The sequence below is a fragment of the Acanthaster planci genome, linkage group LG01, assembly GCF_054643075.1.
Source record: "Acanthaster planci isolate LZ-2023a linkage group LG01, COTS_SCS, whole genome shotgun sequence".
In the NCBI taxonomy this organism is placed as follows: Eukaryota; Metazoa; Echinodermata; class Asteroidea; order Valvatida; family Acanthasteridae; genus Acanthaster; species Acanthaster planci.
Genome location: NC_141777.1, coordinates 36,993,117 through 37,015,793, shown reverse-complemented (window position 1 = coordinate 37,015,793; position 22,677 = coordinate 36,993,117). Strand labels below are relative to the sequence as shown.

The 22,677-nt window shown below is 44.8% G+C and overlaps 1 protein-coding gene across 1 annotated transcript in view; it reads right to left on the bottom strand.

Moving 5' to 3' along the window:
- The window catches only part of LOC110981571 (papilin-like), a 73,851-nt gene that overhangs the window by 15,784 nt on the left and 35,390 nt on the right, over positions 1 to 22,677 (bottom strand). The window contains exons 11-31 of the mRNA XM_087136194.1: positions 22,420 to 22,633; positions 21,381 to 21,551; positions 19,800 to 19,973; positions 19,150 to 19,332; positions 18,500 to 18,647; positions 17,749 to 17,833; positions 17,225 to 17,358; positions 14,405 to 14,593; positions 13,527 to 13,700; positions 11,625 to 11,834; positions 10,666 to 10,836; positions 9,450 to 9,620; positions 8,735 to 8,950; positions 7,559 to 7,786; positions 6,662 to 6,874; positions 4,525 to 4,749; positions 3,457 to 3,657; positions 2,938 to 3,099; positions 1,613 to 2,203; positions 1,047 to 1,214; positions 245 to 448 (exon numbers count right to left, since the gene is read on the bottom strand). Coding sequence (XP_086992320.1) covers positions 245 to 448; positions 1,047 to 1,214; positions 1,613 to 2,203; positions 2,938 to 3,099; positions 3,457 to 3,657; positions 4,525 to 4,749; positions 6,662 to 6,874; positions 7,559 to 7,786; positions 8,735 to 8,950; positions 9,450 to 9,620; positions 10,666 to 10,836; positions 11,625 to 11,834; positions 13,527 to 13,700; positions 14,405 to 14,593; positions 17,225 to 17,358; positions 17,749 to 17,833; positions 18,500 to 18,647; positions 19,150 to 19,332; positions 19,800 to 19,973; positions 21,381 to 21,551; positions 22,420 to 22,633 — 4,232 coding nt within the window. The remainder of the gene's footprint in view (positions 1 to 244; positions 449 to 1,046; positions 1,215 to 1,612; positions 2,204 to 2,937; positions 3,100 to 3,456; positions 3,658 to 4,524; positions 4,750 to 6,661; positions 6,875 to 7,558; positions 7,787 to 8,734; positions 8,951 to 9,449; positions 9,621 to 10,665; positions 10,837 to 11,624; positions 11,835 to 13,526; positions 13,701 to 14,404; positions 14,594 to 17,224; positions 17,359 to 17,748; positions 17,834 to 18,499; positions 18,648 to 19,149; positions 19,333 to 19,799; positions 19,974 to 21,380; positions 21,552 to 22,419; positions 22,634 to 22,677) is intronic.

The window sequence follows — 22,677 nt, the reverse complement described above, 5'->3', positions numbered from 1 at the left end:
GAGCCCAACGCTACTACATGTATTTCAGGCACAAACAAGGCTTAACAAATGACCATATCTGGCCTCAAAGGTGTCCATTTACTCCAGGGCGGAGGAAAAGGGTGAAGTGACTTGCCCAAGGCCATAGCATGTTGGGGCTTCAAATCCTGGCAGGTGCAACTGCGGGCTTTGAACCCCCGACCTTGCGATTAGAAGCTACAAACCCTAACCACCGGGCCGCATATCCCACACAACTGCGACTCACCATCACAATCCAGCATTTCCTCTCCTGGGCCACGTCGCGTCGCACCCAGCTCCATGCCTTCCTCATCCACACACCAGCAGTGTCCGATGCTGCCGTGGCACTGCTTGGAGGCGTAGAGGCCATCCTCGGTGCACTGGGGGACGAACTCGCCCAAGAGGCCGCGGGCCAACGCGGTCTTCCGCTTCTCTGGGCAGGACGTTGGCTCTGTGGACGGAAAGAAGAAACTGAATGAGATGGCCTCACAAAAAATTTCCTGGAATATCCAAAACAAGCTGAGCAGCCAACCACCGGCTTCTGACAGACCAAATTAATTTCTTTTGTACTCATCATCTGGCCTCCGAACAGCGCAACCGTAATAAGCAATCTGATAGTACTCAGACAACACTTGACTTCAACTCTGTCACTAGTGAGCCAGTGGTGTACCTATGGGGATGCACAAATGCCTCCCCAAAACAGATCCATGCCCCGTGGGTACCCACCCACCCTCCCCCCTTAAAATGTTGATGTACACCCCTGTACAAGCTGTAGCTCATTGGCTCCCCCAAAATAATGAATGCACCCTTGGGTGCCCCCCTGGCCATTTCTCCCTAGTTACACTATGGTAGTAAGCGAGTGCCGGATCAAAGGCACAAGAACCTTGTGAAAATTTCTTCTTTCCAAAAATTGTCTTCTCACAAGCTTTCAGACAGTACTGAATATACCTTGCTTCTTGGTTTACATGTACATCCAATTGGTAGTGGGCAAAATCCAGTGTGCTTACTCTCGCTTCAGCAAAAACTTGACAGGTTTGTGATCGTCTCACCTGGGGTGACACATGTCTGCTCGCACGTCGCCTGGTCATCAAACTGGTTCAGGTTGCCTTGACAACCACTGTAGGTGAAAGTCTCACACACGCCGGCCTCGGTGTTGAAGTACCACTTCTGGATGTTGTCTGGACACTGACCTCTGAACTCTGGCATGCTGCAAATGTCTACCCAAGAAAATTGACACGTAATGGTGTGATAACAAACAGGAAGCATGGGCACTGTTGGCAGGGTACCTCTAGCTCATCAACAGAGGTACCTGCTAAAATGGACATGCGAATATTCTCTCCAGTCTGTGATGCATCAATCAACGGCTGGAGAGTTCACGATGAATGGTTACTGAATTGACATTGAAAAAACTATTTGACATGTGATTGATTACAGTGACTGATTTGTCAGAACTTGACAACTCTCATCATTGAATGATGCCAAACAAAGATTCAACACTAACAATTCCCCCCGATTTATAAATATAAATAAAGTATAAATTTTTAATTTCTTATGAGGAGAAGTAATGGTCGCAACACTGTCCAGATTTACATCTTTTGCCCCTGTCTTGTCTCACCTTGGCAGTCCAGAGGCTCATTAATGAGGGCTCTCGTTCCTCCTTGCTCCACGCCGTCCTGGTGTACACACCAGCACTGACCAATCAGCTCATAGCACTGCTTGGGGACAAAGGACCCATCCTCCTGGCACTGGGGTATGAAGACGCCCGGCAGCGTGTTGGCCAGGGCCTCCTTGCGCTGGATCTCGCACATGGAAGAGATGAGTGTCGTCGTTTGGGGGGTGGTGGACGGCTGGCCGCTTCCGGTTGAGTCCGGCAACGGGCTGGGTGACTGACGCTCGGTGACGGCTGCCGTCGGATCAACCGACAAAGTTGTGGAGGCTGGGGTTGTCGTGGATGGAGCTGTTGTGGTGGATCTTGTGGCAGGACTAGATGATGCAGTGACACGTGGGGCAGCCGTGGAAGCCACAGATGGAGTCGATGGTGCGCGTGGCGGAGCAGATGGCGCGGTGGATGGTGTTTCAGCAGTTGAGCTGACTGGTGGCGAGCTTGTCGGTGAGGACACTGTCGAAAGCTCATCGGGTGACTCTGTTGGACTGACTGACTGGGTGGTGTATGGAGGTAATACTGTAGTTGGTTGTGGTTGGTAATCTAGATAATGGAGAAAATAACAGGTTAATGATCACACTGCAATATATCGTCCTTACAGCAAGTATATAATGCAGAAAAGTTGCTTTTGGAGATGCATAAATGCAACTTTCCAAGTGCCGATATAGTTTAATGTTTTCTTTTTGCACTAAGTTTCAAGGATTCAACAGTACTTACATGTTTTTTCAGCACAATACAGGCTGGAATTTTCTTCTGCAAATTTATTTCTCAAGATTGAACTACGGTGTTTCCAGGTGCATTTATGAGTGAATGGTGCTGAATGCAGATGATGAAAGCCTTATAGCAGATTGAGTGATTAACTGCAATATATGCAGGAAGTCAACTTTGAAGTTGCAGTGCAGCCTCCTGCAGGCAAAGGCTACAGTGCACACTGTGCTTTGAATTGCTGCTTATCTTTAGCCAATGCTGGAGGCTAACAAGCTTACAAGGGAAAGAAGGTCCTTCCTTGATATCGTCACAAGTCCGTCACGAGTCCATCACAAGGCAAACACAAGTCATCAAGTCTCAACTCAAGTCATGAGCTAACCAAACACTGTTCATCCCCTGCTACTTGTGACCAGACCTGTAGCCGACTCGTAATGGAGTCGGCAACAATGCCAGTCCTTCAAGACAGTTTTTGTCAGTCCAAATGAAAACTTGGAGGCAATAGGGCAAAAGGATGGGGGGGAGGACATGCATGGATAATGGGGCGAGGCAAGATCTGTGTTGGGACTCACCAGTGCAAGCAATCAGACAAGCCTCACGGGTCTGGAAGCGATTGGCGTTGCCTTGGCAGCCCCCATAGATGAACTTGTCGCAAGAGCCCATCATCGCGTCGTAACCAAAGACTGGGAAGTAGCCCCTGCAGGGCCCAGTCACCTTGGGCAGGCTGCATACGTCTGTAAAGTACCCATTAAAATAACATGGAGTTCAAGTGGACTGCCAAAACTACAACCAGCATGGGGTCCACAAAGACATGTTTGGTGTAGTGGTCATTCGATGTGGTAAATAATGACCGTGACTGTAAGCAAACACTGATGTCTAGACTCAGAGTATCTGCAATATCTGTAATTGCGCCAGTCATGGTCAAGTCTCGCCGTTCTGACAATGCGTCAGCATTTGCTGATGTTGGAAACACGGTTTAATAGAGGAAGCACTGAGATGGTTATTGTTCAGAAGTACAGTCAAGGTGGTTCACTTGTTTGGTGACAACAGCAGGCACAGTGTTTCTGAACCGGGAACTGTTTGGCAGTTACCTTCACAGTTGACAGGTTCATCTCCCGGGCCTCGCCTGGTTCCTGTCAGTTCTTCACCGTTCTCGTCGACACACCAGCAATATCCCGTCCCACCATGGCACTGAGTGGGTGTGTACAAGCCCTCTTCGGTGCACTGTGGGATGTAATGCCCGATCCTTCCGGAAGATGAGGCCTCCTCACGTGCCGCATGGCAGTCTTTAACTGAATACGTTGACATTTACCAATCACTGATTAGTAGGTCTATCAATGGGTCTTGCAAAATCAGAAATTGTGTTCAATCAAAAATAAATTTCAATTAAAAAGCCACAGGAATATGACAAATTCAAGGGATCTGTCACAACTGTTTTCAAATCTTCAGTATTACCAATGTGAGCCAACAGATGACAAAGATTTTAAATTGCTGATCCAAGTAAGAGATAATTGAATATCCAGCCAAACTCTAGTGAGTAGTAAAGGAATTTGTACAAATATCTGGTCCCAGACATTCCTCTGGACAAAAGGAACTAGAGTGTTATATTGAACTGGTATTGGCATACAAACGCACCTTCACCCTAACCCCCAAGGGTGTATGTAAAATCATATTGAAATTGGAGGATTTGGGACTGTCAGGGTTAGCTGGCAGCTTAATGCTCACTGGCGGCCTCAAACAAATTTATGCACACACATCTCACATCACAGGCTCTCAGTTAAGAGAGATGGATCAGGGACCATCGTAACGCCATCCCTGGTCATTTAGGGTGGCCCCTACCAATGGCATTAAGCATTGTTATAGAGTACCGAACTGAACATGTAACTCGCAGTTGCAAGTGGAAAAGGCATTAGCTGCGAGCACCGGCGAGTGAACCAACACGCCGGCATACTCCATTCATTTGCACTACACTTCCTGGTTCAAATGATGGCCCACTTCACTACTGTATGTAACCCACTATAATGCTGTCCACCATTAAAGGGGGCCATCAAGAAAGTCCAATGAAACATCACTGGATTCCTCTATAGCAAGCAGGGACCAGAAAGATGACCTATGTATGATCGCATGAATGATTAATGCAAAAACCAAAAGGTCTCTACCGGTGCAGTCGGGGACTCCTTCTCCCGGTCGCTTGCGTGTTCCGTCAATTTCCTCCCCATTATCGTTCACACACCAGCAGTGGCCCGTGTTGCCATAGCACTGAATCTCCCTGTAGTCGCCGGCCTCGTTGCATTCGGGGACATAGCGGATGTGACCCGTGGGCTCCTCAGTGGCCAGGACGCTGTTCCTGTGCTGCTGGCAACGTGTCGGCTCCTGGTGGGCATCTGAATGATGGATAAATACAGGTAGTGGAAATGTTACATGCTGTGTTGAATTATCGACAAATGAGTGGTGTAATTATTTTTCAAAAAAGAAGTTTCCAACTCTCAATCTTCTCTGTCATCTTCTGTGTCATCTTAAAATATTCCATTTGGAACGTTGTTACTTTGATTAAATGGGTATTTTTTATTAAAAACTTCTGTTGAAAATATTTCATGATAAAAACCACACCAAAGTCAATGCACGGGGGTATAGATTCTGCTGTTCCCAACTATATTAAAGAGGTAGGAATAGAAAACCTTCTTTCCCCAATTATAACCTTTGTGCAAGATAATCTTTCAAAATTAACATGAAAAAATTGAACACTTTTCCCATTTACGGCCAAAAAAATGTCCAAAAAATGGGCTTCCGCGAGTCCCTTTTTCCCCAATTTTAGAAACACTCATGTATTTAATAATGACATGCCAGTAACCCTAAAACAGTGTTTATCTATCACACAAGTCTCGTAGTAAGGCATGCTCAAAATGCAATGTTCTTGTGCGATTCTTGTCCACTATGTTGACTGTTCCATACATCAAGTTCAAGTGCATGACTTGTTATGTTTTGTCATAAGATAAAACATACCCCGGTCTTGTGCAGTTTCGGACAGGAATCTCGTGTACTGAGACTTGGTCTCGACATTTCTGTGCGATAACGCATTGATTAATTCTCTTGTTCCCGGACAGCGCATCAAGGGTTGATTTTAAACTTTCCCGGTTTTCCCAGATAAAAATAACATGCCAATGATTTTCAAGGACTACTTCGACAATATCTAGTGTCTGCAAAAGCACTCCGCATTGAGAAAAGTGACACATAATTAGCCTTGCCGACTGCTTGCGTTGTGTTGCATCTGCCGGTGGTGGCAGGTTTGGGACTGCCACAGTTGCCAGTCAACACTGCCAGGCTCTGTGCTGTTGTCCTCATTCGGTAAATGGTAACTTTCATAGCAACTGAATCCACTCACTTTCATGAGAAGAATCCTATATGTGTTTATCTCTTTTTCTTTGACACATTGAACACTGTAGACTCGGCAATAAACAAGCCCGCACATGGGTTGCTGTGTGCACACATTACAAGGTAGCCCACAATGCGGCCTAAGATTCAGGTCTGCGTACTGGCTCCTGCGCTGATCGCATTGTTCTAAATATAGTCCGCTGCCACACTGCACGTGAACATGAGTGCTCTCTCACACGTAGGCCACAAAAAATATGGTCCTCTCCACCTTCAATGTTTCATACTCCATTTTGGAACAAATCTCACAATTATTTTGACCAGCTAAAAGTAAGCTTTTAGTTTATACATCTTTAAGAAATTAATGTATAATATTGTGCATTTTCTACACGTCATCAAAACTCGCCTTAATGCATTCGGGCTGCAACGATGACAGTTTACAGCTATCTTCATGCATGCTTCATGCATGCCTGTTGTGCCTTTCTCCCAAATGACGTCATCAATCCAACATAAACACAAGATCTGCCCTCGTGTGTTTCCGAAATTGGCCCAGTTGGTCGTGGAAAGAAATCGCCCCTTATTTCTCTCGTCTTGATTTTCAGGAGGTAAATTAATCATATACTTGCTTTTGGGTGTCCTACCTCCAAAACCCTAGATGTTGATATATTTGAAGCCTTTTCCTCAGCACTTTAAATGTTCATTGTTATAGGCTGAATTATCAAAGAGAGGAGTATTAAAATTGTGCCAGGTTTTTAAGCCAAACCTCACAGCCATTAAATGCCCACCTGTTTTCAGAAACACTGGATCTGCCTTAATTGCTAATTTTAAGTTAAACCTATTTCTGTTGGTGAATCAAGTAATTTTGGTAGTTTCTAATGAGCTGATAATGATGAAATCCATTGTAATGACAGCAAGAACAAATCTTACCATTGCAAGCATCAAAGTCCCCATCCAGCGGCACCTCGTTGAGAACCTTCAACACTTCCCCTGTGGTCTCGTTGACGCACAAGCACTGGGGTACACCGTCGCACTGCACCCGCACAAACAGGCCGTCGGGGGTGCAGACCGGCTGGTAGTCATTGGTGGCCTGCCCGGCTTGTAGCTGGAGGGTGAGAGAAGGGCACGGACCCTGGGCACCACCTGCACAGGAACCAAGATGGGAAAACAAAGTCACGCATGACTGAAAAGTTGGCGGTGATCGCTGTTGCAGTCAAGACCAGAGGGAAGACCAGATACAAGAACAGACACAAGTAACGGGGTGAACAAAAACAAGCAAATATTTTGTTGTAATTCATTTGAACAGCTTGTGAGCTGAATAAGCCTTATGCGAGTTAGCCTTGAATAAAATCTGGTACACTGTGTTCTTCAAATTCACGTGAACATAACAATTAGAATTCTCCATACTAAAGACACTGTTGCTATAGCTTATGATCCGGGGCAAGCTTTAGCTTAGTTACGTAAGAGACGCCTTGCACCAATACACTGTTTTCAATGGATAAGAAGGGCAAACAGGGACCAGTCCATTCCATAGGTGGTGGTCGCTATGCAAAAGAATGTCCCAAATCACGAAGCATAGCAACAGTATCTTCAGTCTAGGGAATTTAAATTGCTATGTTTATGTGCACTCGGATATTAACTCAGTGTACAAGAATTTATTCACATTTAACTCACAAAAGACTTATTCAGACTGGTGGTCTTGTGTGGGTTTTGTGCTGGTCTAAACAATAACAGCATGGGGGGTGGCAGATTCTCTGTACACATCTCGAATCTTAGCAACTCAATTTTTTCATTTAAAATTTGATCAAGTTGGACACGAGTGTTTACCATCACAATTAGGTGAGCCCATGCCCGGTCCCCTGCGCGTGCCGTCGATCTCCTCCCCGTTGACGTTGACGCACCAGCAGTACCCTGTGCTGCCGTAGCACTGGACGGTCTCGTACTCGCCCGCCTCGGTGCACTGTGGGACGTAGCGGCCGGGCGGGGCCTGGCCGTTCTTCCCCTGGACCTGCTTCAGGTGTCGCTGGCAGGTGGTTAGTGTACGGGGTTGGAACGCTGTCAAAGACGACACAGGTTACACCGTGAACGAGTCGTGTGGACTAACAAAGATGGGTAAGATTAGAGTGGGTGTGTACAGGTTTTATTTACCGCAGATGACAGAACACAAAGGAAACAAGAGATATTTCCCTATCCTTGATGGCCATCAGTCTGTTCAGCCACACCTACAGCATTTGTCCCAACTACAGTGCTACAGTTTGGCTGGCCCAATTACTGTTGGCCAATTACTAGAGAAAATTTCTCAACCTTTTCCAAGTTTGTGCAGCTCACACCTGACATCATTTATCTAAAATATGGTACTTCATCTATTACAGTAATAGAAACTCATTTCTGCAAGCACATAATTGTTGATGTAAACAAAATGACTTGAGCACATCATGTCATGATATGACACATGCACACACTGGACCCTTGCTGTAGTCGGGGCAGCCCCACTTGGGACTGATGCTATAGTTGGGGCGAAACAAGTCTACTGTCATGGGTGGTGAGAGATTGTGCTCAGAGTGCTGTGTTGTAGCCTGGATTGGAAACACAATGCTTTCTCCCAAGTGGTATCGCAAAACACGCCTACATGCATGTATGTGTTGGTAACAGTTTCATTTCGTAAGTCTCTGCAAAGTCCAAGCATGGCCCGATGCTGTTGGAGGGCTCCGTACATGTACATGCTCAACCTCAACATACTAGTTTGAGCCTGTGTGTGTGTGTGTACAAACTCAATGGGGATCACTTAGGCATGAGACCAAGTAAAGAAATCACGCAGCTATTGGTACTACACACAAAATTGGCCAGAACCTGTTAAACGTCCTCGACGCTTCGTCACAAGAACCCCTACATTTTTAGATATTATCTGGTGTGAAGTACGTGGCAAAGTGTCATAGTTGGATGAACTCCAAGGTCCTCAAACTTCATATGGAGAACTCATTTCATCCCAAACCAACAACCAACCTTCACAGTCTGGTCGCTGGACGTGGATGCCTGGCGCCCGGCGACTTCCGTTGATCTCCCGGCCGTTCATGTCCACACACCAGCAGTGGCCGGTGCTCCCGTGGCACTGCATGGCTTCAAAGTGGCCCTCCAAGGTGCACTGGGGGATGAAGGCTCCAAGACGACCCTGGGCTACGTAGGTGGCGTAGTTTCGGCTTCGGCGGCACTTGGTAATGGCTACAGAAAAGTAATGTCAGTGATGCTTATACAGGAAATTTAGTTTGTGGGGTAGTAACCTGTTTTCCATTTTAACAGTTGGAATAATTTCAACAAAATTACATTAAACATCTCAAGAGGAAACATTTCTTCTCTGGTTTGCTGAGGTACTTCAATAAACTGAATTTGTTAATAAGATTTCTGCAAATATGACTTCTTGAAAATTATAAGCCAAGTATCAATTATTCAAACCGGCTACCTTCATTTGGAAATCATGTGGCAACACATCCCAAGTTGATAATTATATCAACATCGTCTGCTGTGCCTTTTCTGTGATGTAAAAACTTGCGCAGGAAATACACTTAATTTCATTCTGTGAAGTGCGATGCGCATCGTAATAAATAGTTGTCACAGTTGACACAGAATTTATGTTGTGAACTTTCTGAACAGTTTTTTAATGAAGTGTTAATACATATCTATACTCTTTCGTTTGACTCATATCCCCTCAAACAAGACCTACCTTTTGGCCCGCAAGCATGGTCACACGCATCCTGCGTGTCAAAGCGGTTGTCGTTGCCTTGGCAACCCCCGTAGACAAATGGCTGGCAGGCCCCTACTGTAGCATTGTAGCCCCATGTAGGGAAGTACCCAAAGCATGGGCCGGGCTCGATGGGCAAGGAGCACTGCTCCGCTGCCAAAAGACAAGGGCAAAGAGAGGTGATTTAAACAGATCTCAATCATTCCTGGCATCTAGCTGTGAACATTTATGAAGAGGGCACCACTGTACGGAACAACTGACCATATCTGGCAGGAAAGTGTCAAGAGAATTCGGAGAAAATGCAGAAAATCCTAACTGCAGGAGACTTCTGAACATTCATTAACGACCAACTCCAACGATGCAAATTTTTCTCATATTAAATCCCATTCAGAAGAACCAAGTCTAATAAAACTGGCACATATCAATATCTCCCTTGCAATAATAAAACACAGTTTTTGTACCCAGTTTTCCTGCGTGTCCTGTCCGGTATTGTAGAAATGGACGTGTTGTCATGACTCATTAGCATCTAATGAATAATTTACTTCTGTGATGTATTACCGTGGACAGGAAAGACCACAATGCGTGCACGAAGCACGAACTTGAAGAATGCTCTCATTTTTTGGAAACAGAATTTGAAGAATTTCTAGTACATCCATCAGTGATGCACGATTTCAGCATTATTGTAAATCATGAAAACGGAGCAATAAGCTCGATGGAAAAGAAATAATGTGGCATAGTAGACCCGCCACACAGATCGATCCCTGGTGCACAGCGCGTGCATACTCATGTAGCTCCATGTTCATTTAGATGTACACGTACATGTACGTTCATAGCAAAACCAGTCGTGCCATGGATACCACTATCAATTTCTTCTCCAGTATTACATCATACAAATTTTGTTCCCCAACAGCGCCGCCAGGGGTCAGAATGTGGACATTTTTCATAAAACTTGAAGACACCGTTATGTCAAAATTATGTAAAATTATGCAAAATTATGCAATACAGACATGACTTGGTAATGAATATATGATCCATGACACACTAAACACAATAACAGTTTTTTTTCAAAACTTTTAAAACTGTTGAAGTTGGTCTTTAAACGGAAAGACTGTGTATGACGATATCAAACATAGTCTAAACTAGTCATAGACTAAACTGACCGACTGCGTCACACAATAGAATCAAGTCACATACTTACCACCGTACGATATGCATGCTTGTGAGCAGGTGACTCTTGAGTCAAACCTATTGGCATTGCCCAAGCATCCTCCGTAGATAAATTGCTGGCATGAGTTACGTTCAGTGTCATAGTACCACTGCAGGATGGATTCCCTGCATGGTCCATGCTCCTTGGGTAAGCCACACACATCTGATAACAATATAAAAATTCCAATTTAAGTGAACTGTTGACAACATATCTACGTGGTGATCCAAAGAACAGATGAATTGACTTTATGACATCAACATCGTTCAGAAATGCCTGGGGGGGTATAATCGTCGTTTCCTTGCGTTTCACCTCAGCGGCCCGGGTTCAATTCCTGGCTCAGTCCGCGCGTGGATTGGGTTTTCAATTTTCTGTGGGTTTTACCCAGAACATTCTTCCAGGGTTTTCCTCCCACCTCTAAAACTTTAACTGTACGTCACTGCAGGTTTCTTCAGGCTTTGGGAGCTACAGTGCCCAGGGTGCTTTCGAGGAATAAATTGTCTTGTTTAATACAAGAAATGGATTATAATAACTGGGCGAAATGGCAAAAAATGACTTGGCCAACTACAAATGATAATCATGGACTCAAGTCCTCATGTTTGAGGAAAGATGGACAATAAAGAGAACAGTGAGTGAATGACATTTGTCCAAGTTGCAGTGCGATTTTCAAATGGTTTGAAAAAATCTCACTTTTACATATTACCAGTGCCTGTCTCCAAGTCCTCGCATACGATTAAGCTGAGCTGGTACAACCAGCACCACATCCCTATTAATTTTCCATTTCCAAAATATCCTTCATTTCCAACAGCCTGTGAAAAGATTTCACTCCAAAGCTTTTCCAAAGGAAAACCCCAATGTCTCAACGAGGATCACAGACAAAAACCATTAACAAACTTTTTTTTGTCCTGCACGTACATGAATGAAACGTGTATGTGTGATATAAAATACTTTACCAACAACGACTCCTGTGGTTTCTGGCTGATCTGGTACCCTGTCTACCACACCACAACGCTCCTCGCAGCTGGCGGCATCCTCAAAACGGTTGGGGTTGCCCAGGCAACCGGTGTAGTTGAACTGCTCGCACTGCTGTGTGCGGATGTTGTAAAACCAACGGAGGTGGGTCTCAAAGCAGTTGCCATGCTCTAGCGGGAGGGTGCAGGGATCTGAAACATCAAAAGCAATTCAGAAAAGGACTTTCAAGCAGGGATTCACAAATATACATTAATGAGGGGGTAAATTCGGCAACAGAGACAAATCCTTCATGTATCAAGCAGACTAGGTGTAACAATAACAATGTTTTCAATAAAATAATATGAGCATTCCAGGGCTTTTAGTGGCCATAATTATGTAAATCTTGCACTTGTTTCTATCATAAAATGAGAAATACTCAGCAAAACCAGCATGATTACAATCTAAAATTTCAGATTGTTGTGCCAAAAATCCCGATATCTGAGACAAATCCCGGGAAATCATACCACTGATTCATATACATATACATGTCACACTGAATAAGAAAAAAGATCACTAACAGCTAGTTTGTTCTGATTTCTAATGAAAGTTCTTCTAATAACGTATAACAGGCATTCCTTCCAATGGAACCCCATTTGAGTATTGACCACTTCCTGCCGGGGACTCCGGAATCGGAGACGTATGGTTTATATGGGTGACCGGGGTCTCCAAACTCGGACAAAGGGAACAGGGCCCTGTAACAAAAGACCATACTCCGAACAAAAGACCAGGCTTCTGGGCATTATCAACATTTTTCACTCTCAAAAGTGGAGATAATCCAGCCTTGTTTTGAAACCCTATACCAGGGCTTGGGGCATTTAGAGCGAGCGGATTACCACTGGGGACAAAAGCGCTCCACCACCGCAGCGATGAGCCACATAGTACCGCTGCACGCTAATCTGGCCCCTACTGAAAAGCGGCCAGCAGCATACTGTGGCAGGTTCGTGAACAAAAGAAAGTTAGATAACACCGCACAATCGGGTGTCAATGAAGGTCACCTGTCAACTTAGAGTAGTGCCTAAAGATGACTTCGTGCGGCTATAAACGTCCGTTAAATGAAATGTTGAATTTTTGAAGAATTTTGAAAACAGAAAAAATGATAATTATGCAGGCCCAGCATCAGCAACATTGATAAATGACCCGGCGCTAAGTGTTAAGAGGAAAACTGAAAGTGACATAAAAGGCACAGTACCACATACTGTATCCATGTAACTCAGTCTGTCTTGCAACTCAGTTTAAGGATTTTGCTCTGCTGATTTGCGAACACATATTCACTCAAGTCAATATGAACACATATTGATTGAGCTGATCATAATGCAGTGACCACTCATATGCACTGTACCTCTGCCACTTTCCCCTATACAGTATAGAGTTGATAACAGTCGGGGGAGCCAGGTTGGTGCAGTGGTTCTTTCCTCACCTTCCACCTCTGTGGTCTGGGTTCGAATCCTGGCTCGGTTCACATGTGATTTTCAGTCCTTACCTAATTCTGTGGGTTTTATTCAGAATATTATTCTCGGGTTTTCCTCCCACCTCTAAACCTATAACTGCTTCTCATTGTCTCCTCTCGAAAGGTTTCTTCAGGCTTGCGAGCTACAGTGCCTAGGGCACGTTTAAGGAATCCTTGGTATCATTACCAGAAATAATTTATAATAAAAACTCTAGTGGATCAACCACACTGCATACGTAATATAATCAACTATGAAGCGCTGCAATTTTTTTGCCAACAGTTGAAGTTCTTGTGGTGTTCATTTCCTTGTATGTACTCCTTAACATGATGTCTGCCATGCCTCAAGAGCTGTGAGCCCCTCCAGCGTCAAAACAAATCCCACATCACAGCAGTCTACCTTTGTTCAGGGTGCCACACTTGATGTCGCATTCCTCTGGAGTCCGGAACTTGTTCATGTTGCCGTGACATCCCCCGTAAGTGAAACTCTCGCACTGGCCTGTCTCGGGGTTGAAGTAGTAGCTTTCAATGCTCTTCTTGCACGGCCCAACCTCCGGAGGGAGTGAACACATCTCTGCAGTGAAATAAACACAGGTACTGACTTTCAGAATTCCAGAACAGACTTGTAAAAAGGCCCTTTTATCATTACTTAGCATCGATGTGTGAAATATGTAACCCCTTTGCACCGGGAGGCGCCTATAGCCGCCGTAAAAATTGAGATCCTCAGCCCGCTTTTCAGCTATTATTCTCGGCCCAAGCTCGAGCGAACACGGTGAAAGAAGGCAGACCCTGGCTCTTGTGTATATGGTAATTGGTCTTTGTGTGTAGCCCAGAAATGAAAAGACCGATTTTGCATCATAATCACCAGCTTCACAATAGTCCTCACTTTGAAAAGAGGCAACGGGAATGTGGAAGCGTGAGTAGAGCCGTATGCCACCGAACAATTAGCCTTTTCACCGTGTGATTCAAAGCATGCAGAGCACACTGGGCCACAAACTGAGAATTTGCAGTTTGGCAGGTGGCCATCGTGGCCATGCGAGGCTGGAATTCTTGGAGTTGGCTTTCGGAAAGATCCCTACAGACCAATCCATTAAGCCCCACCCATGGTCTTTCTGCCAATCACAGCTGTGATGTACACGCAGGTCTGACAAACATGCCAAAAAAGTCCGAAAACATTCAACATGGAACTGGGGGAAGAAAGCAGTGGGAGAGAAATACATGACAACTGCCCGCGTGGTCAGAGGGCAGGGCTAGATGGATGGGTCCACTGTCCCATACCTTCTTGCGTCATAGGCTCCTGTTGTATGGTGCAGACTGACTGGCATTCCTTCTCCGAGTCGAAGCGATTGGCATTGCCTTCACAGCCGCCATACCAGAAGTTCACACAACGCTGGTATTCAATGTCGAAGAACCACTTCAGTTCAAAGGCGTAGCATGGGCCGGTGTCGTATGGCTGTTCACAGGTTTCTATCATGCAAAAACCAGAAAAGCAGACTATGAAAGGATTGTCATACCGTCTTCAAAGGGTCAAAAGGACTCAAGCTCCAAGGATAGCAGGCAAGTTGTCTTGTCAATTGAGCCGTAGAAAGTTTTGTGATTAGATTTTGGAACTGACATGAGGTCTGATTTCATTAAACAATCAGTGATGTCAAACTTAGGTAGGTTTCAAAGAGGAAAACACCAGATGGTTTATTTTGATGAAAAGCTTCAGCTGCGAACCTTAGTACTTCGTGCAATTTTGAGCCAGTTATTTGGGCTGGAGTTCATGATTTGAAACCAAAAAAGTCAGCCAAAGCAGTGATTTCTGTAATAGTTTCCTTGGAATTTGGTTATTGGGATATCAAAAGTAGTGACGAGACACCAACAATTTCTGGTGCTGCCTCACTGTAAGAGCGAAGACTTCTCGAGACACATCACTCAAAAACAAAAGGCTGTAGGGGTGGGGAAGACACATCACCCAAAAACAAAAGGCCGTAGGGGGTGGGGAAGACACATCAATCAAAAACAAAAGGCTGTAGGGGTGGGGAAGACACATCACCCAAAAACAAAAGGCCGTAGGGGGTGGGGAAGACACATCACTCAAAAACAAAAGGCTTTAGGGGGTGGGGAAGACACATTACTCAAAAACAAAAGGCCGTAGGGGTGGGGAAGACACATTACTCAAAAACAAAAGGCTGTAGGGGTGGGGAAGACACATCACCCAAAAACAAAAGGCCGTAGGGTGTGGGGAAGACACATCACTCAAAAACAAAAGGCCGTAGGGGGTGGGGAAGACACGTGAGTCAAAAACAAAAGGCCGTAGGGGTGGGGAAGACACATCACTCAAAAACAAAAGGCTGTAGGGGTGGGGGAGACACATCACCCCAAAACAAAAGGCCGTAGGGGGTGAGGAAGACACATCACTCAAAAACAAAAGGCTTTAGGGGGTGGGGAAGACACATTACTCAAAAACAAAAGGCCGTAGGGGTGGGGAAGACACATCACTCAAAAACAAAAGGCTGTAGGGGGTGGGGAAGACACATCACTCAAAAACAAAAGGCTTTAGGGGGTGGGGAAGACACATCACCCAAAAACAAAAGGCCGTAGGGGTGGGGAAGACACATTACTCAAAAACAAAAGGCGGTGGGGGGGGGGGACGACACATCACACAAAAACAAAAGGCCGTAGGGGGTGGGGAAGACACATCACCCAAAAACAAAAGGCCGTAGGGGTGGGGAAGACACATCACTCAAAAACAAAAGGCCGTAGGGGGTGGGGAAGACACATCACTCAAAAACAAAAGGCCGTAGAGGGTGGGGAAGACACATCACTCAAAAACAAAAGGCCGTAGGGGGTGGGGAAGACACATCAATCAAAAACAAAAGGCCGTAGGGGGTGGGGAAGACACATCACTCAAAAACAAAAGGCCGTAGGGGGTGGGGAAGACACATCACTCAAAAACAAACGGCCGTAGGGGGTGGGGAAGACACATCACTCAAAAACAAAAGGCCGAAGGGGGCGGGGAAGACACATCACTCAAAAACAAACGGCCGTAGGGGGTGGGGAAGACACATCACTCAAAAACAAAAGGCCGTAGGGGGTGGGGAAGACACATCACTCAAAAACAAAAGGCCGTAGGGGGTGGGGAAGACACATCACTCAAAAACAAACGGCCGTAGGGGGTGGGGAAACAATTTTGATGATGCTTAGGATAGAAACATTTATACCTGTATCCACACCTAGCATGGGTGCATCTAACAGCACAATACTATTAGTTATCCCATGAGTGGGAATGAAACATGGAATAATGTGGCGAACCTGCCTCTCACATGCCATGAGGCCAAAGGCTGAGTGGTATGTGAGATGCAGACACACTGCATTCCCTGTTCCGAGTGGCATCATGACTATTTTCAAGCAAACATGATGCATGGTGAAGGTGTAACAGGTGCTATACACAAAACGTCTTCATTAATTAAGAAGACAGGTATTGGAGTTTCAACTTTTTAATATACATGTAAAAATATATTCAATGCAGGTTAACATTCTCCAAACTCAATGTGCTGTGGTTGGTGCACACATTGGGGAAATGAACCGGGTGATATCTAAACACACGTAATGATCCACATTGGACTCAAACGCATTACACTTGAATTTACAACTCCATGAAAACTGTGCATTTCTACAATTAGCATACGCTTAGAATAGCACAATGTGCAGCATTTTGCGCAATATGCAGTGTGCGGTTTTGAACGTGTGGTGTGGTATAATGGGATGTTGTTGCCAGGGATCAACCAATCAGGATCTAGTATGCAAATTTTTCGAAGATAATTACGCATACCATCAATAATAAAAGTGTACAGGGTATGCCAATACTTGCATATGTATTGCATTATTTTGCGCACCCTAGTATTTTGGAGCCCTTTCATGTAACTTCAACTGTTCTATACACACTCTATTCACATGACATTGCTGCATTAGGCCTCAACTTTTCTTCTCCTTTCATTTTACATTTTTCTTTATTTTGGCACAGATCAGCGTTTCAGTGTTCAACTCCATCTAACCACTGCTACATGCACGTCATCAATAAATGACGTTAAGACAACGAAGTGATGACGACACCTTTTTCTTCCTGGCACCCCTCTCCATCCGGTCCTGAGGCAGCATTGATCCCGTCCGCACAGCAGCCAAAGGTGGAACTAGCACAGGTTGGGCCGGTAGTGGTGGATGGCGCTGAGGTAGGGGCTTCGGTTTCACTGAGATACCAAGAAGGCAGGGTAAAAACCACCAATGATTCATGGAAGGGGGGGGGGGGGAAACTGTCTCTTAACATGCAAGCATGACAATCAGGATTTCAGATGACAAAAAGCAAGGGAACTCCCAACTGTAGAAGAGTTGGTGGTGTTTTCAATTTGTAACAGTGTTTTTTAAGTAAACTGAATGAGAATACTCAGTTGATCCAAGGAACGGTTGCAAGTCTGAAAATCTCGGCAAATTTTAGCTCAGATACATAAACGGCTGCCAGAAGTGAAATAACATTTTGCTTGACATCCAAAGGACGTTCTATAATTGAAAATTAATTAAATTTTATTCAAAAATGTCAATAATTTGGCAGATGATTTCTGAAGGGAAGACTGATAACTGACCTGGCTGGACAGCCCTCTTGGTCAGGTCCAGTTGCCTCAGTAACTCCATCCTCACAACAGCCGTAGGTTGACCTGTTACAATCCTCTAAGAGCCAGTAAAAGTAAACTCGGTCAGCTACACCACACTAGATTGGCAATGTACAGGATTCTCCCCAAGAAACAAGGAAGCTTAAGAAAAAAGACAAAATATAACCTAGCCATTCCCACAATTGACCGTTATTACAGTTTTATCATGGTCTCTGGTCGTGCATTACCGATTTCATTCGTCTTGGAAATGGCGTGTGTGCACTATTTGGGATGGCTTGTGAAATCAACCCCCGATTATCAGTTTTGCCTGTGCATCATAACATTTTAGTAGAGTCTGGAATTCCAGCTATTTGTGTTAGATTATTCAATGTTTCCTTCAGCGAGTGTCCATAGTCATTACATTTGGAATACAAACCAAATTTGAAAGGGTTGTGAAATAAAGGTCACATGACCTTAAATGATTCCACCTTTCAATGAACCACAGACAAATGGAATTGTATGTCAAATCTGATTTTTAAAACAATGTTTCCTTAAGGGAGTGTCCATAGTCATTACATTTGGAATGCAAAACAAATTTGAAAGGGTTGTGAAATAAAGGTCACATGACCTTAAACGATTCCACCTTTCTATGAACCACAGACAAATGGAAGTGTATGTCAAATCTGATTTTTAAAACAATCAATGTCAGACACCTATAAACAGAGATATAAAGAGCTTTGCCTACCTTCTGAGCCATCGCAAGGCTGGGTGTTACAAACTTCTTGCTCGATTGGCCGGTTTGACGCATCACAGTGGGAGCTGTCCAATGAAGTCCCATCCTTGAAGCACATGATCTGCCGGGCCCTCTGGCCTCCCTCACACTTTGCTGAACACTGATCGAAGAATTAGAAGTAAATTAGTTATTAACGCCACAATGATCATTATGAAATTGCAGGCTGTAAATATTCATCAGGAAAAAGACTAGGACAAATATGACTAGTAAAGATTTCTTACAGCATGACTTTCCCATCTTAATTTTCCAGATATAACTCAACTTGCAAAATGGTAAAATTCCTAGTTATGCTCAGTTGGATTATACCTTCAACTTCAAAGTTAAAAGGGACATTTGATCTAAACCTGTTACATTACAATGGTTATTATGGTAGTAATGTACTTTTAAAAAAAATTGGATCTGTATGCAAATTAACTGTTGGTACAGTATTTGTACCGTCAACCCAGAAGATAAAAAAAACTGGTATCTCATGGAACCTGTACATTGGCATTCCAATGACAAATTTTGGAAAGCTTTCAGAATTATCATGTTGAGTAAATACCAAAGTTACAGTACACTCACAAGGTGTGCTGAAAGGCTGCCCTAACACGCGGCACTCTTACCTTCTCCCAGGAACCAGTCAACCACACAGCCCCGACGCAGGGTCCGTTGTCGCAAACCTCCGAGGTGGACAGCTTGATGGTGGCGTTGCACGCGCTGTCCGAAGTGGCCTCCCACTCGCCGTTCACAAAGTGAGCGCAGAAGACGTTCCGGATGCGCAGGCCCTGGCCGCAATCTGTGGAGCACTGAAGGAACAGCCGCCCAAAAGAGCGTACACTAAAAATTTGCCAAAGAGGAAAACCGACCCCACATACATCTTGCCAGCATCAGCCCCAAATAAGGGATCAAGCAATTCTTGTAAACTATTTGAGTAGAGTTTTACTGCAATCACACGTTTAGATGAACAATCAGTGCCGAGAAAGTTCACAATGGTGCCCTTCTTAATATGAAGATCAATTCTCTTTCAATGTTTGAGGTCCAAACCTAAAAATCTTTGGTGAGGTAAATATTCCTGGTACATGTATGCCTACTCAACCCCCCTCCCCAAAAAAGTTAATAGAAGGTCTGAACTCTGAGAAAGATCTCCTCATGTCCACTTAATAACAGAGTATCATTTGTAAATTTTGGGGATAATTTATGACAAACTTGACTGGTCATATTGGACCGAAAAAGAAGTCAATGAGGTGACAGGTTGCTTCAACTGGTGCCTTACCTCGGTCCAGCGGGAGGCGTGCCAGAGGGGGTGACAGGCCTGCTGAGAGGAACAGCGCTGTGTCGTGGCAGGACGCAGGTTGCCATCGCAGACATCCTCGGCATAAATGGTGCCCGAGGGCCCCATGCAGTGCACCTGCCTGGTCTGGACACCATCACCACACTGGTCAGAACACTGGAGGGGAGGGATTAGATGGCAAGATGCTAAGGTTTATGGCAAAGCAACAGCAAAACAGACAGAAGACTACAGTTTCAGCATGGGGACGAGACAGAAAATGCTTTTCCTTTTAGGTACTGAAGTTGTGGGTGGTGGTACAACAGGTGGGTCCCTTTTCCGAGCTTTGGCCATTCATTGCTTAACTACAACTGCAGTACATTAGGACAAAGTCATTTCCTGGGACTGGTTGCAAGGGATCTTGTGAAAAAAAACTCACACTCACAGACCCAACCTTAGGATGCAAAAATGGGGAAACTTTTAAGAAAGAATTTCTGCCAAAGTTTGGAGAAATCAGCAGGCCCACAGAAACGTTGTATGCCTATTTATATGAATCAAGTGCAATGAATAGCTAGAGTCAGTTTATGCAATTGGACAAAGACTACCAGTACTTTTCAATGTGACCAGACTAAAACCCAAAACTAACACAGCAAACCAAATGTCCAAGCTAGATAATTACACTTTTACTACTTTAAACACTCCAACAGGCATGCTACCACAGTGGGGATAGGTCCTTTGTATGCTCGGTGTTAACCTCAATTAAAATGTCCCCGCCAAGGTGGCAGTTCAGTGTTGGGCATATCACTACATCAGCTCGACCATTCCCCACACTTATTTCTCCCCCCCCCACCTGGGACAACCTTCGCCCGGTCCACAATTCCCCTCCCTGACCCGCAATCAACCGCAGACTCCCTCAGTGACTATAAAACTAATCAACATACCTTTGTCTAGCTCCCAATGAATGCTAACTACATGTATCTTTCAACATCCACCCGTGAAGCAAGGCCCAAACTTGCCGGCATGCACTCCCTCAGTCACAAAAAAAGACGGATTCCCACCTACTCCAAATTCTCTCATGAAAAGCAAAAAAAAAAAAATTGCCCCAGATGTTCTAGAAAACTCTCAGCGCACACACACAGGCAAACACACCCAGGTTGTTTGGATAAACCAACCAGCTGAGACGTGATCATGCATGTGGTTCACTCCTCAATGTTCCACCTCCTCCCAAATGAACTCTCCTCCACTTCATAATTTCTTCCTTTGCCTTCACCATGTATTCCCATTTTTATATAATTTTTTTCAAAACCAACTAACATTTTCCTTTCCCCACCTTTATTCTGCATTCCTATTTCTTCTGTACAATGTCAAAATCCAGTGCTTTTAATGAAAATCTTTTCAGTGGCATGTGGTGTCTGTTTAAAATTCATATTTTCTTTTCTGTAACTCACTAATATACATATAAATTGTTTTGACTGCGCAATACACTCTACTTGCTAATTTGCTGTGGGCAGTGATAAATACAGTTCAGCTATAACCAGTAATAAAAAGGTTTTCTTTTTAGTAAGAAACGGTCTCGAGGCAACTCACGTCAGACCACTGGGACACCAGCCACTGCACGTCCTCACAGGGCCCCATGTGACACACCTGCTGGCTGTTGGGCCTGATGTCGGCGAGACACTGTGAGTCGGCCAGGACCTCCTCCCCCGAGCTGCAGGAGACGGCTCGTGTCTGGACACCGCGCCCGCAGGTGACTGAGCACTAAGGGAGGGAAGTTAAGGGGGGGGTTGTTGAAGGAGAAAGGGAGAGAAATGCATGCAGGGTAGGGCAAAGTGCAGCATCAAGTTGTGAAGTTAGTAGGCCATTATGAAAGATGATATTCGCGTAAAGCTGCAGTCCCTCAGGGGACCTGGAACCAAAAGTGCAACTCTTATACACTTGCTCTTCTCACATTTGTTGAGCGATATGAGATGGCCTACTGATGCTGCTTCTTATAATAACCAGTGCCAATCAAAAAGACCTAGAGACTATGTTCCACTGACATTGATTAAGTGCTTAAGTAAATCAGGTTCCTTTTTTTCTCTCTCTTCTCACTTTAAAGAAAAAAAAAATCAACTTTTTCATTGACGCGTTTCTTTCATTTAAAACCCGATTTTCATCAAATCTTTGGAACTGGCAGTGCGCACATACCAGTAAGTTACACCAGTTCTAAAAAGAGCTGTATCAGCGTTAAATTGAAGGTTAACAGTGTTATTTATTCAAGTTCTCTCGAACAATTGTCCATGACGCAAAACTTCAGAAATGTGGCACAATATCTTATTTTTTTTCTGTTCAATGGCAACTGCCACGGCCATTTATTGCATTATGGGCTGAAATAATCTGTCACTGTCCCTCCCCACAGAAAATATTTCACAAGTTGGATATTAGCTTTCACCATCTTGCCATTTCAATGCACTATTAAGTACACAGAAAGTCTGCTGGGATGTACATCGGTTGATACAAACAACCTAGTTAGAATTAGCAGTGACCCTAAACTAGAACCCCATCCCCCTCAGCTGATGGTAAACTAATTTAAAGAACAGCTGCCAGACTGTTAGTCAGGCATTTAAAAATAAATTGTGCCACCCACCTGGGACCAGTTGCCAGCAGTCCATTCAGGGCAGGGCGCCGAGAAGCAGTGTTGCTGGTAGCTGGGCTTGTCTTCCAGGAGGCCGTTCTCGCAGAAGGAGTCGTGGATGATCTCAGCCCGGTCGCCGTGCATGACCTGCTCACAGTAGACCAGTCTGACCTGCTGGCCCAACCCGCAGGAGGTGGAACAAGGACTCCACTCACCGGCAAGCCAACTGAGGGGAAAGGGGGGGGGGTTAGATTGGAAGGGGAGTAAATG